The 11,550-nt window shown below is 35.8% G+C and overlaps 2 protein-coding genes across 2 annotated transcripts; both read right to left on the reverse strand.

Moving 5' to 3' along the window:
• Positions 1-3,186: 3,186 nt before the first annotated feature.
• LOC115919386 (lactadherin-like) lies at positions 3,187-6,568 on the reverse strand. Its single transcript, XM_030973025.1, has 3 exons — positions 6,391-6,568; positions 5,442-5,591; positions 3,187-3,351 (listed from the first exon to the last, which is right to left on the reverse strand). The coding sequence occupies exons 1-3, from the start codon at positions 6,541-6,543 to the stop codon at positions 3,208-3,210; spliced, it is 447 nt and encodes a 148-aa protein (XP_030828885.1). The 5' UTR covers positions 6,544-6,568; the 3' UTR covers positions 3,187-3,207.
• Positions 6,569-7,767: 1,199 nt separating this feature from the next.
• LOC574619 (lactadherin-like) lies at positions 7,768-10,581 on the reverse strand. Its single transcript, XM_030972875.1, has 3 exons — positions 10,446-10,581; positions 9,143-9,471; positions 7,768-7,935 (listed from the first exon to the last, which is right to left on the reverse strand). Exons 1-3 carry the CDS (start codon positions 10,579-10,581, stop codon positions 7,768-7,770), a joined length of 633 nt encoding a protein of 210 aa, XP_030828735.1.
• Between the last annotated feature and the right edge of the window lie 969 nt (positions 10,582-11,550).

An 11,550-nucleotide genomic window follows, 5' to 3' on the forward strand; every position in this document is an offset into this window, starting at 1 on the left:
CCAAGTTAAATACAAGTGTCTCTGTTCTGAAGTACCTTATTATGTACCTTTTTTTAATAGTTATTATTACTTTTTTTTTAACAGACAGTATTTCGTAGAGTTCAATGTTCACTTTCTCATTGTAGGAACTGTTAAACGTGTGCGTTATTTTACATAAGTTCTTACAATGCTTTTTAAACTCAGAAAACAAAAATCAAAGTATTTGTGATTTTAAAAGTGTTCCTAGCCAGTTACAATAATGTCCGATGTTAATTTTTCTTTTCGTTTTCAATCAAGGGAATTATTCCTAGCCCGTAAATAAAATATGTTTAATATGTGCTAGCGATGCTTGTATTAAAGAATAAACATGTGTGTTATTACCATACCTGATATATTATCTTTAATGTGTATGTGTCACTGTTGGAGAAAAAAGAAACGCAAATAGAAAAAAACCGTACTGAATGTTCTTCATTGGGCCGTTTCTGTAACCATGGTTACCATGGCAATTCAAACAATTATTTTAACAAGCTCTTCTAGCGCATCGTCTCCACCCTATTCCCTACCTAGTACAAGCGTACAACTCTCTCTCTCTCTCTCTCTCTCTCTCTCTCTCTCTTCGATACGCCTTTATTTAGTGTGTATGTTCGGTATTTAAAATTAGGTATTTGAATTTCCATTTCTTTACTAAAAGACATTAACACTTCATCGATTATATTATACAGCCATGAAGCCATAAACATATAAAACAAACTACTGTTTGGAAACCGTTTCTCTTTGCTAACCTTCTTCCAACCGCATAGCATTAGTTGGTTTCAAATCATAATGCATAACCATCACAAAGGATTCTCTTTATATTTAGGTGCACGTCATACAATTTTAATTATATCTCACATCAACAACAGCAAGGTAGTAATAAAAGCTATCTTGAGTAATTTGCAACAAAATGCAAATATTTAAATTCGAAAAGTCATATTTGTAAATGTAATTGAGTTTGACCAATGTTTAGCACATAAAGTCAATTACTACCAGAAGACTATAACTTATCCAATTATCTGTACTATCAGAAGACTAGGAATCTATTTCTGTTCATTATAGTTAAATAATACAGGTTTTTATATTTCATTTGTCTAAAAGTTAATAACCCCATCTTGTTTAGATATTTCAGGCATGCACTACAATATAGATCATGTGCTGTATCAAGCAAGCTTGATTATTATAATTTACATATTGTGCACTCTACATGATACATACGTATATATTGTATAAACATTTTGATATATATATATATAAACGAATCCCACTCAAAAGACTAAATAAAATGTTGAAGGCATATTTTCTGTTCACATAGTACAGTATATCAGTAGAGGAGATCTTCGTCATTGTTAATAACACCTAAAATCAACAAATTTGAAATAGCTAATTTACAATAGGACTGAAGAAATTATGTACATGTATTATATATGATTTATAACAAACAATTAGATACAAGTGTCGCTAATCAGTTTACCCAGGTAATTACATGTATCTGGTAATTCAAGTTCCACTTCTGCATTCTCAAAATTATACGAGACTGCATCCATATTTCGTAGGTTATGACATTTGTCTAGAACAATGCTTGTTTTGGGGTGTTTTTTTGCCAAGATTTAATCATCGTATAGTTATGACAATACAAGTTTGGATGATTCTAGTTTGATAGCAAACGAGAGTTTAATAGCTGGTATTCGAGCAAAAATGATAATAACCTATAACTTCATGGACTTTATGCCATGCATACACACTTGTTACTAACAATGTCTGAAAATTAGCGTGCTTATCTCACGCTTTACATGGTTACATTACATTTGACATTGAAAAGCTAAAAAATAAAAAATAAAAGGAATATATGGATTAAAATCAAAACCTCAACTAGACACAACATGAGCGAGAAAGAACACTTTTCTTTAATCGTTTCTCTAAAAAAAACCTGACAACTTCCGCACTAGCCTACTTCATAGAAAAAATAGGTTGGAATAAGTCGAAATGTGATTTTCAGTACACACTGATATAGCTGAAGCCACAGCGCGCTGCAGCGGAGCAGGGCTAGCTTATCCAAAAAGGTGGAGAGTGGAATTTTCTAAATCATCCTCTTAATTAAACTTTGTTTAGCCTTTCCAAGCCTTTTCTTAACCTGTGTTTTGTGTGTGTGGATTGATGAGACAATTCGACTACCTTCTTTTCTGTACACCATTATTTATCTGCACTTGTAAAAACCAATGCAATTTTAAATAGCCTAAAACCTGCAGATGGATTAAGTAAAATCTAAAATCTTTTACTAAGTAAAATAATTTTTATTAAGATTTATCGTTTATTAATACTTGATGTCAAAAAAAGGAAAAGCACGGGATATTTCGCTTGGTGTTCGTTTCCCTGATAACCCTAAACAATAATGATGAGTACTAATTGACGATTGATCAAATATTTCATCACAACATACAAGAACAAAAATAATTAATTTTGATCCTGTAACATAAAGTTACAGTTAAACGTATCCCCCAGATTAAGTGTATCATATTCAATCAATTATCATGAATGGTAACGTATGATTATTTTCTGTCACAAATAGATATGATCATGGTAATGATGAAATAGAATTAATGCCTCAAGATGGGCTAGATATAACATAATTGTATGATTGATTGTATGTCAAGTTTGTAGTTACAGGCCCTCAAAGGCATGATACTCTTTGCCGTTAGATCTTATGTTTTGTTTAGCAAAATAATGTAAAGTAATGTCTTGGACAATGCCAAAGGACACTTGTGCCGTGACAGGGATTCGAACCCCGTACCTCTTGCTTCATAGTCCAGGGACCTAGCCACCAAGCCACACCTCCCCACTGTGTTTATCCTGTTTTTGTGTGTGAAAGCAGCTCTTACGATGATGCGAATACTCCTACTGTTCAAAATGTAATAGCAATTACAAAAAATAAGAATATTGATAAGGAAAATGATATTAATTATAACAATTATGATATAATGATACAAATTAATAATAATTCATAATAATAATGAATTATAATAATATTAATAATAGTAATGATAATAATCATGATGAGGATGATGATGATAATAGTAATAAAAATAATGACAATATTTATATCATAATTATTATTATACTATTATAATAACATAATTTTTGAAACAATATCACCATCAAAATTTAGTAGAAGTCTTCATGCTGTGGAACTTCCGTTTATTCAGCTATGCCAAGAACTTCATATCTCATGGCCTGGTGCCCCTGCCACGTGACTGGGTGTATTCTGACGTATCGAGCAGTGATTGGTCGAGGGAACAGTATGGTCTCGGGAGTGCCGTGATCGTAGTTTGCTGCGTAGATCTGGAGATCGTGAGGAAGAAATGATAATTTTAAAGGCATTGTATGAATTTTTCTGTTAAATCAAAAAAATAATGTATAACACTATATATTTCGCGGCATAAAGCTGAGTTGCAAATGTGCACTCAAAAAGTAAAATAAAATTCAAAATACAAGTACAGTTCATGGAATACACATTATAGAATTGGGTAATAAGGATGTCTAATAAACACATTTAAGCTGGGTATCAGTATCGAAAATGATTACATATAATCATGTACAACGTAATATATAGTCAAAACTTCTCTCCAGGGGGAGGGGTCACCTCTCTTTCCAAAATATTAACTTTACCGTTGACTTTCTGAATTTGTGAAATGATCAAGCAAATTCAATTTTGACATTTATTAATCTAATGCAGTTTTGCCACGAAACATAGAAGATGAAACCAAAAAAATAGATGTAATTCCAATTAAATCTTGCTGCTCGAATAGGCAACAGCAGTGTGAAATAATGAGCAAGACTGTTGAATAATAGTTTTTGTGTAGAGGAAGGAGGAGGGGTGGTAGCATATACCATGGGAGGCAAAACAAATGTTTACACCTAGAAAATTGCTTAAATATTTAAAAAAAAAAAAATCATCTATGGACAGTAAATTAATATACATCTTATGAAAGAATATTTTTATCCTAGATCATTTGGTATCATTTTTGTGTGGTAAGTGGTTTGTGCCCATGCTTGGATGAAAAGGAGGCATTGATTGCGACTGTGCCTAATACTATCATGAGTTCAAATACAAGCGCAAGCGAGTTAGCACGAGTCGATGACAAATGAAGGGCAAAATACGTGTTGTGAAGTGGGGCTATTTTTAACGTTTAACTTTTATGCGGCCGGCCCCCTCTATTCTGGAATGCACCCAATCTCCCACAGACTACAGTTTTTCTCCTCTTTGTAGGGCCGGGGAAGGCTTTATCGTGAGTGCTATTACATGAACCTTTTTTAATAAATATATTATGCGGAATTCCGACCCAGATTGCACAAAGTAAAATGATGATCATCCCCAATACACTTGCGGTTTACATGTGCACTTCCTCCGTATTCCCTTATCCATGGTTACCGTCACTCCCATTTATGTATGGCCGGCCCCTTCTTCAATAACGGCTCCCAAGCCTTCGGGAATGCCCCCACCATTTGGCCATTTTTAGAGGTGATTTTACACTAACCTTTTTAGGCAACAAGCATGCTTAGAATTTTTGAAAATAAGCTGAATTCCATACTCGGTTGTGCACAAACTAAAGAATTAGAATACAGTCAGTCACCCCGCCCCCTCCATGTGCGCACAATTCACACGCATACCCCCCCCCCCCAGTTTTTGCCTTATTCGCCGTTACTGTCACTGAGAGTGCCATGTCTTTTTCCCTTTCTCAGCCGGCTTCTCTCTTCCTTTTTTTCTTTCTTTCTCTCTCTCTTTCTTTTCTTTTCTCTTTTCTTTTCTCTTCTCCTTATTTTGTCTTCTTCTTCTTTTTTTTTCTCTTAAAAATAAATAAATTATTATTTCCTTCTCTTTATTTTTGCGCCGCCAATAGGGGCACGATGAATATATAAGAGTCTTTAAAGTTCAATGCGAGGCAGTCTGTACAAAAGGCAAGGGGAGATCTTGCTATAAAGTCAATGCTCTTTAATTGTACTTTTTTTAAAGAATGCTGTGGGTCAATTAGTCTTTTAATCATTCGTTATATAATTAAACTTTATTTTCATGACCAACGCTTTGGAATACACATTACCACACCATTATTCTTTGTGTCAGGTCTACTTACCTTGATTTCCTTATCTTTCTATGCTCATTACTCAGCCAGTATACATTTTCTACCAAAATTGTTTAGAAAATGACACTTATTGAGTTCCGTTAGAGTATGTGAGAATTCATTTTTTATAAAACCAGAACTCAAGGTTATCTTTAATGTGCATCAACAACAGGTCGACAATGCAAGATTTCCCTATGCCTTTTGCACACACAGTCTTGCATTGAACGATAACGGCTATATATTGTATATATATGCTCTAAATGACATGTGCTCAGTTTCCGAAGTTGTATCTGACTGGCATAAAGTACTTACTTTTTGTTCACCACATTGTGGTTCCAAAGCGTAAGTCCACATCACGTTATCCAGCGAATAGGACACCTTGACAGAAGTTATCCATTGTACCGACCCGTATCTGCCTTGTACGATAACACCAGTGACGGTAGAGGTCTTTCCAAGATCTATCTGACTCATCAATGCATTAATAGAAGTAAGAATTAGCAACAAGTATAAACTGATAAATAAATATATAATGTATATTTTTAAATAGCTTTGACAACCCAAATATTGGCTACTCTCTTGGAAATAAATACACATTTGTAAGTGATGCAGGTTTTATTAGAGAAAGAAGGCGCGTAGCTCTATCAAAGAGGAAGTGGAAGGCAGATGAGTTTAACAATGACAAGCCGCGGACCTCAGTCGGACGCTAGCTTCGAGCTTGAATACGTGCCAAGTCGTAATATATATTTACAATATATATATATACATAATGTGTGCATGTGTGTATGCATCTGTGTGTGTCTGGTGTTGTGTATAACATGACGACGAAAACAAATTTGAAGAAGAGAGGTTTCATGCTCTTCATCCAATTTTTAAAAAAATTAAATCGCAAATTTCGAAATTTCGAAATTTCGAAATTTTCTAACATCTTTATGTAGTGATCAAGACAACACAATATTAAGAATGAAAATCACTAGAGGTTTTCCAACTGTCTAAGGCAATGTGAAACAAGTTTATAAGTAGGTGTGTTTGCAAAATTTACGTATAGTTACAAGGAAATACTCGCTTTCAAAGCAGTAGGGCGAGGTTATATAAATCATCAATGATTAATACCATCTTTAGGGTTCGGGTTCGGGTTCGGGTTTCATTTGGAATATTGGAGGTAGATAGTGCTATTTAGTTTACGAACTTCAGGAAGAACGGCATTTATGCTGAAGTTGCTTTCCGGGGCAATCGTTACTATAATTAGTTTTGTCGGACTCACCTTGACCCATTTATCTTTGTCATCATCACTGGCAATCCATGCCTCTCCTGATACTCCGCCGTTCAATCTTCCATTTGATGCAGTGTAAGCATTATTATACCTCGACGAGGAGGTGAGACTAGAGTCTGGGATTCGTCCATCTTCCACTCCCATTTCTTCCCCTCGGATAGGACGTGAACAGCTTCCCTCTTCATGGTTCATCGCAGCTGAAGACAACAAACGTACAAACAAACTTTGTCAGTATTTAAAAGAGATCTATTAAGTCTTTTATGGTTAAAAAGCTAGTTGCTATAAAAGAGTTTTCAGAAAACCGAAACTCTTTGAACTCATTTGAGTTCAACTACTGCGAACACACCACAGGCGTGCATAATGGCATAATGATATCGCAACGCACCTCCTACGAACTGGAGATGAACACAAGTGAACTTTTAGAATACCACCTCTAACCAACAACAGAACGAACAAGAAAATACGACTGGCCCCAAGTTTTGAGTCGTTTTGGAGTCGATTTGACGATTTGACTCAGGTATTTATAGCGTCGTAATTAGTGCCGTGCTGGCTAATCTCCAGCCGAATATTTAAACCGTTCGATAACATCACCTACATAGATACTAAGTAATGTGGTCCGGTGGATAAGCCATCGGACTGAAGATCACAGGGTCCGCAGTTTAATTCCCTGTCCTATACAAGTGTCCTTTAGAAAAACATTAATCTATACTTTCCCATGAGTACCTGATATGTTTCAGCGCTAGTTACTCTGGTGGCTCAGCTATAACTAGTGTAACAACAGAGACTTTTGCACGTCGACAAAGTGGACTGCTACGTGTGACGTCCTTGTGGAGGTGTTGTGGTCGAGTGGATACGTTACCGGACTGTCGATCACAAGGTCGGCGGTTCGAGTACCGCCGCGGCACTAATTTCCTTTGGCAAGACATTGATCTACCCTTGCCACACTCAACCCAGGTGAGGTTAATGGGTACCTGGTAGGATTTTTCTTTGAAATGCACTGTGCGCTGATCAGGCTGCCGGAGCTAAAGCTAGGGTAATAATTTCTGAAGCTCTTTGGAAGCGCATAGAGATGTTATTTCATGACGTATTATAGTGCGCAATACAAGTCCTTAAAAAAGACGTCACACGTAGCAGTGCACTATGTCGACGCGCAAATCCATGAGCGCCACAGCATGACGTGAGGGATTAAACAAGTGATATGTCCTTGTTTAAGTGGCCCAAACACGTGGATCAATGTGCGAAGCGCTCTATAACTGCAAGGAAAGGCGTTTCATCAAATAAATGTACCATTTGGTTTGGCTTGAATAAGAAGACATTATTATTATTCCAATCCTTCTTTTGCTGCTGGGTCTTTTTAAGGATCTAGCCTTACCCACCTATTAAGTCATTGAGAGGTCCATAGCCAGTGAGCTCAAGCCTGAGGGACCGGTGTACATTATTGGCCGTCTTTGGATAGATACGAAAGAATCGGCATTCGATCGGCTTAAAGATGGTGTGCACCACAAAACTATTTGGGTCGTAGTTTCCTGTGTAGACCTATTCGAGATAAATACAACCATAGGATAATGAGATTAACTTGAGTTTGAAGCATTAAATTTCAAATATCAAATGATCAAACTAGTTATGTTACTTTTGAAATATTTGTTCCTTTCTTTCTTTGCTACTACTCATTTGTAATACCTCTGTGAAAATTGTTCACTGTTCATTTCTTCGCATTTTAACACTATGATAGAGACAAATCTTCATTTGCACATATTGCCACCTTTTCTGTACATATTGATGTCATTTAATTACCAATATACTCGACCTTCATAAGACCCTTATATTCTTATAACTTTCCGTGTGTCTGTTGACACAATTCTTGATAATAAAATGTCATTCTAAGTGAACGAATAATCAAAACATGGATAAGTTTTTAACAGCTTTCTTTTATTCTTTATTCTAGATTCTCATCACGTCATATTTTTTCTCTTTTTCGCCATACTATTAGGCAGTTAGGTTTTTTTTAATATAAAACATTAACACAGCAATTTGTGATCAGGACACACTTAATGTTTCCGACAAAATGTTGTTTCTGTCAGTTAGATTTTAATGGGGTTTGCACATGTTTTACTACTTTCTAACAACTTCCGACGTACATATCCAATTTTCTGTATAATTTTCTGTGTTTCTGAGTAATATCTTTCTCGTCCCTCCCTCTCTCTCTCTCTCTCTAAAATAATAAGATGATATAAGGGTGGAATAATAAACATCCAATAACGAAGTGAATTCTTTATAGGGGATTTCATTTATGGATATGTTATATTTATACTCAGTGTCGTGGCTGTATGGGGGCAGACGGGGGGGGGGGGGTGAGCACGTGCCCCCTAAGCCACTGATTATAATCATTTATTGCATTGGGATTTAAACTCTTGATATGCCTCAAATAATCTTACTGTGTCACGTTGTATTTATCATTGGATAGACGTACCGAAGGCTTCATGATTATTTAATTGTTTCCTGGGCAAGATCTATACCCGTTTTGGAATGTTGTTACAAAACAAAAACGTGCAAATAAACCTACAAGTTACAATACAAATGAAATACACAACAATGTGAAAAGAGTTAAGTTAATTTAAGTTAATCATCAAAAAGCTTTTTTGAATAAATTTGTCTTAAGACAAACAATCACGATCGGACAAGGGTGATTTTGCTAAACCACTGTCTTGCAGAAAGGCCAGGAAAGCAAACCAAGTGTTAATACCTTGACTGTGTTGGTGTTGATATCCTGGTAGTGGGTCCAAGATGCTCCGTCCATACTGGATGAAACTATGTACGATGTCACCCACTGGTCTGGACTATCTGCTCTGCCTTGCGTCAAGATGGCGGTGATTACATAGGCGGAGTTGAATTTGATCTGAAGCCAGGGGTCTTCGTCATCATCTTTGGGGACCCACGCAGAAGGACTGTTCAGACGGGCTTTTGGTTTACCCAACTTATAATTGTACCTACTCGAGATTGAAATAGCGCTGTTGGGAACCTTACCGCTTTCTAGACCGACTGGACTACCACGAGGTGTGGTACACAGGTTCACTGTTAACAAACAATCACATGTCTTTAAAACTTAGAACGCTTTATCTAACCCCAACACTGACCCTCAACATTACCTTAATCCCTATTAAACCGTATTCTTAAACCTATGGCCCGTATTTATCATTATTATTATTTTTTTTTTTTACTAAATCTTAAACATTTCTAAAAATTTAACATGGAAAATTTAATGTAGGGTCTCAGTTTTCTATCGTTAAATGTTATCTTAGACAAGGTCGTGTTTTTTAAGAATACAGTACTATATCTTTGACAAATTGAAGCCGTGAACAATTGTCGCCTAAGAAAATGTCTGAGCACCGTCTTTTTTTTAGGTGTAAATTTTATTACGAACCTAAAATGAACAGTATGTGCCGAATAACGAGGAGGTTATAGATGGAGAGTCTCAACTAATGATAATAAGTGGCAATTCATTAAGGATGCACAATAAAATAAACAGAGTGTCTTGATTATCTGATGTCTGATGCTTCAAAACTACACAAAAGGGTTTAAGTCAATTTTTTTTTAAACTATAGATAAGAGATGTTTTGAATGTGCAGCTAACTCCTTAAATTAACAAGCACAGAAAATGAATGTGCAGTTGTAGATAATGCCCATGTCTTTCTTAATTTCCATGGCTTTAACATTGAGAATTTCTTGAGAAAAATATTTGACGGAACCCAAATAAATTCCCTTTATAGGGTATTTCAACACCTTTTCGTTAATTAGATTTTCGAAGTTTCATCTTGTTATAGTGAAAGATGTCTGTATGAAATGAAACCAATCAAATCTATAATTCGGTATGTAAAATATAATTGCAATTAGATATTCGTTGATACATATTATATTGTGATGCAGTAAAACAAAGTTTGGTTTGCCGTTTCCTGTCGTATTAGCTGAAGCTAATAAGTCTGTATGTTGTGATTTCATCTATTTCAAGTCTCCTAGTCAGCACACTCCCATTATTCTGAAACACTTACCAGTACAGCAAACAACAGCTATACTCTCCTCCCTAGGATTCATCGCCGCACTCTCTTCGTACCAGCAGTCAGCAATGCTAGTCACATCGACAGGGCATCTCACAGTCACAGCCTCAGAATTATTATCTAAGGACATAATCTCGAAGAGATCTCCTCCCACTGTCGCATATACATCTTTTTGCATATAATAAGGATGAACAAAAAATATGAAAGATCAATTAGAAAAAAATATGTTTGCACTTCTAACTCTAGTTATGATTTGTCTTAATTATATGTAATTGTCTTAAATCCTCAAAGATATTGATGAATTCTGGTCATTGTTTATTTATCTTTATTCAAGGAAATACATATAACATAGTGATAAAAATGTTACATAAAACCCAGGACCGATATTTGAATTACATTAGATGCATCTCACTAGGAGACCTACGCCCTTAAGTCATAAATGACAGTAATGAGGATTAATGCCCCACAGCACATCGACAAACACACAAAAAATGCAATAGATTATCAATAATTCATTGAATCCCCCCCAGTCCCCAACAGAAAAAAATATTCTGTGTGCAGATGCCTTGAGCCATAATGCATGGCCGTACAGAGGATTTTTTAATGTTGGGGACCGGAATTATTGGAAAATTTGTTGCATTTTCTTTTTCTTTTTTATTTGTGGGAACTGCCCCCTACCCTAGCCCCGCTGCGTACAGTCATGGTTCAGTGAAAAAGCAATGGCCTCGTAACTGTGAGGCCCCAGGATCAAAACCTTGTCGATGTGCTATATTAGTGCCCTCTTGTGGGGCATTATTCCTCATTACTGTCCTTTATGACTTAAGGGCGTAGGTCCCCTAGTTGATAAGCATAGCAGCGTACACATGCTTTAGCATTCACGAAAAAAAACACTGGCAATTATTATTCAATAAAATCTGAGAATGTATACTGTTAGCTCGATCTATTAGGAATAAATCGTTGTCAAAATAATTCCATAAACTGGGGTAAAAAAAAATATTCCAACTTTATGATCAACAGTGTATATGGAGAGAATACAGGACTGTAAACTTAATAAAGCATTTACCGTCATATCCTAGATACTTGCAGACCAACCGTGAAA

Source organism: Strongylocentrotus purpuratus, unplaced genomic scaffold (assembly GCF_000002235.5).
Source record: "Strongylocentrotus purpuratus isolate Spur 01 unplaced genomic scaffold, Spur_5.0 spur5_contig_864, whole genome shotgun sequence".
Lineage (NCBI taxonomy): Eukaryota > Metazoa > Echinodermata > Echinoidea > Camarodonta > Strongylocentrotidae > Strongylocentrotus > Strongylocentrotus purpuratus.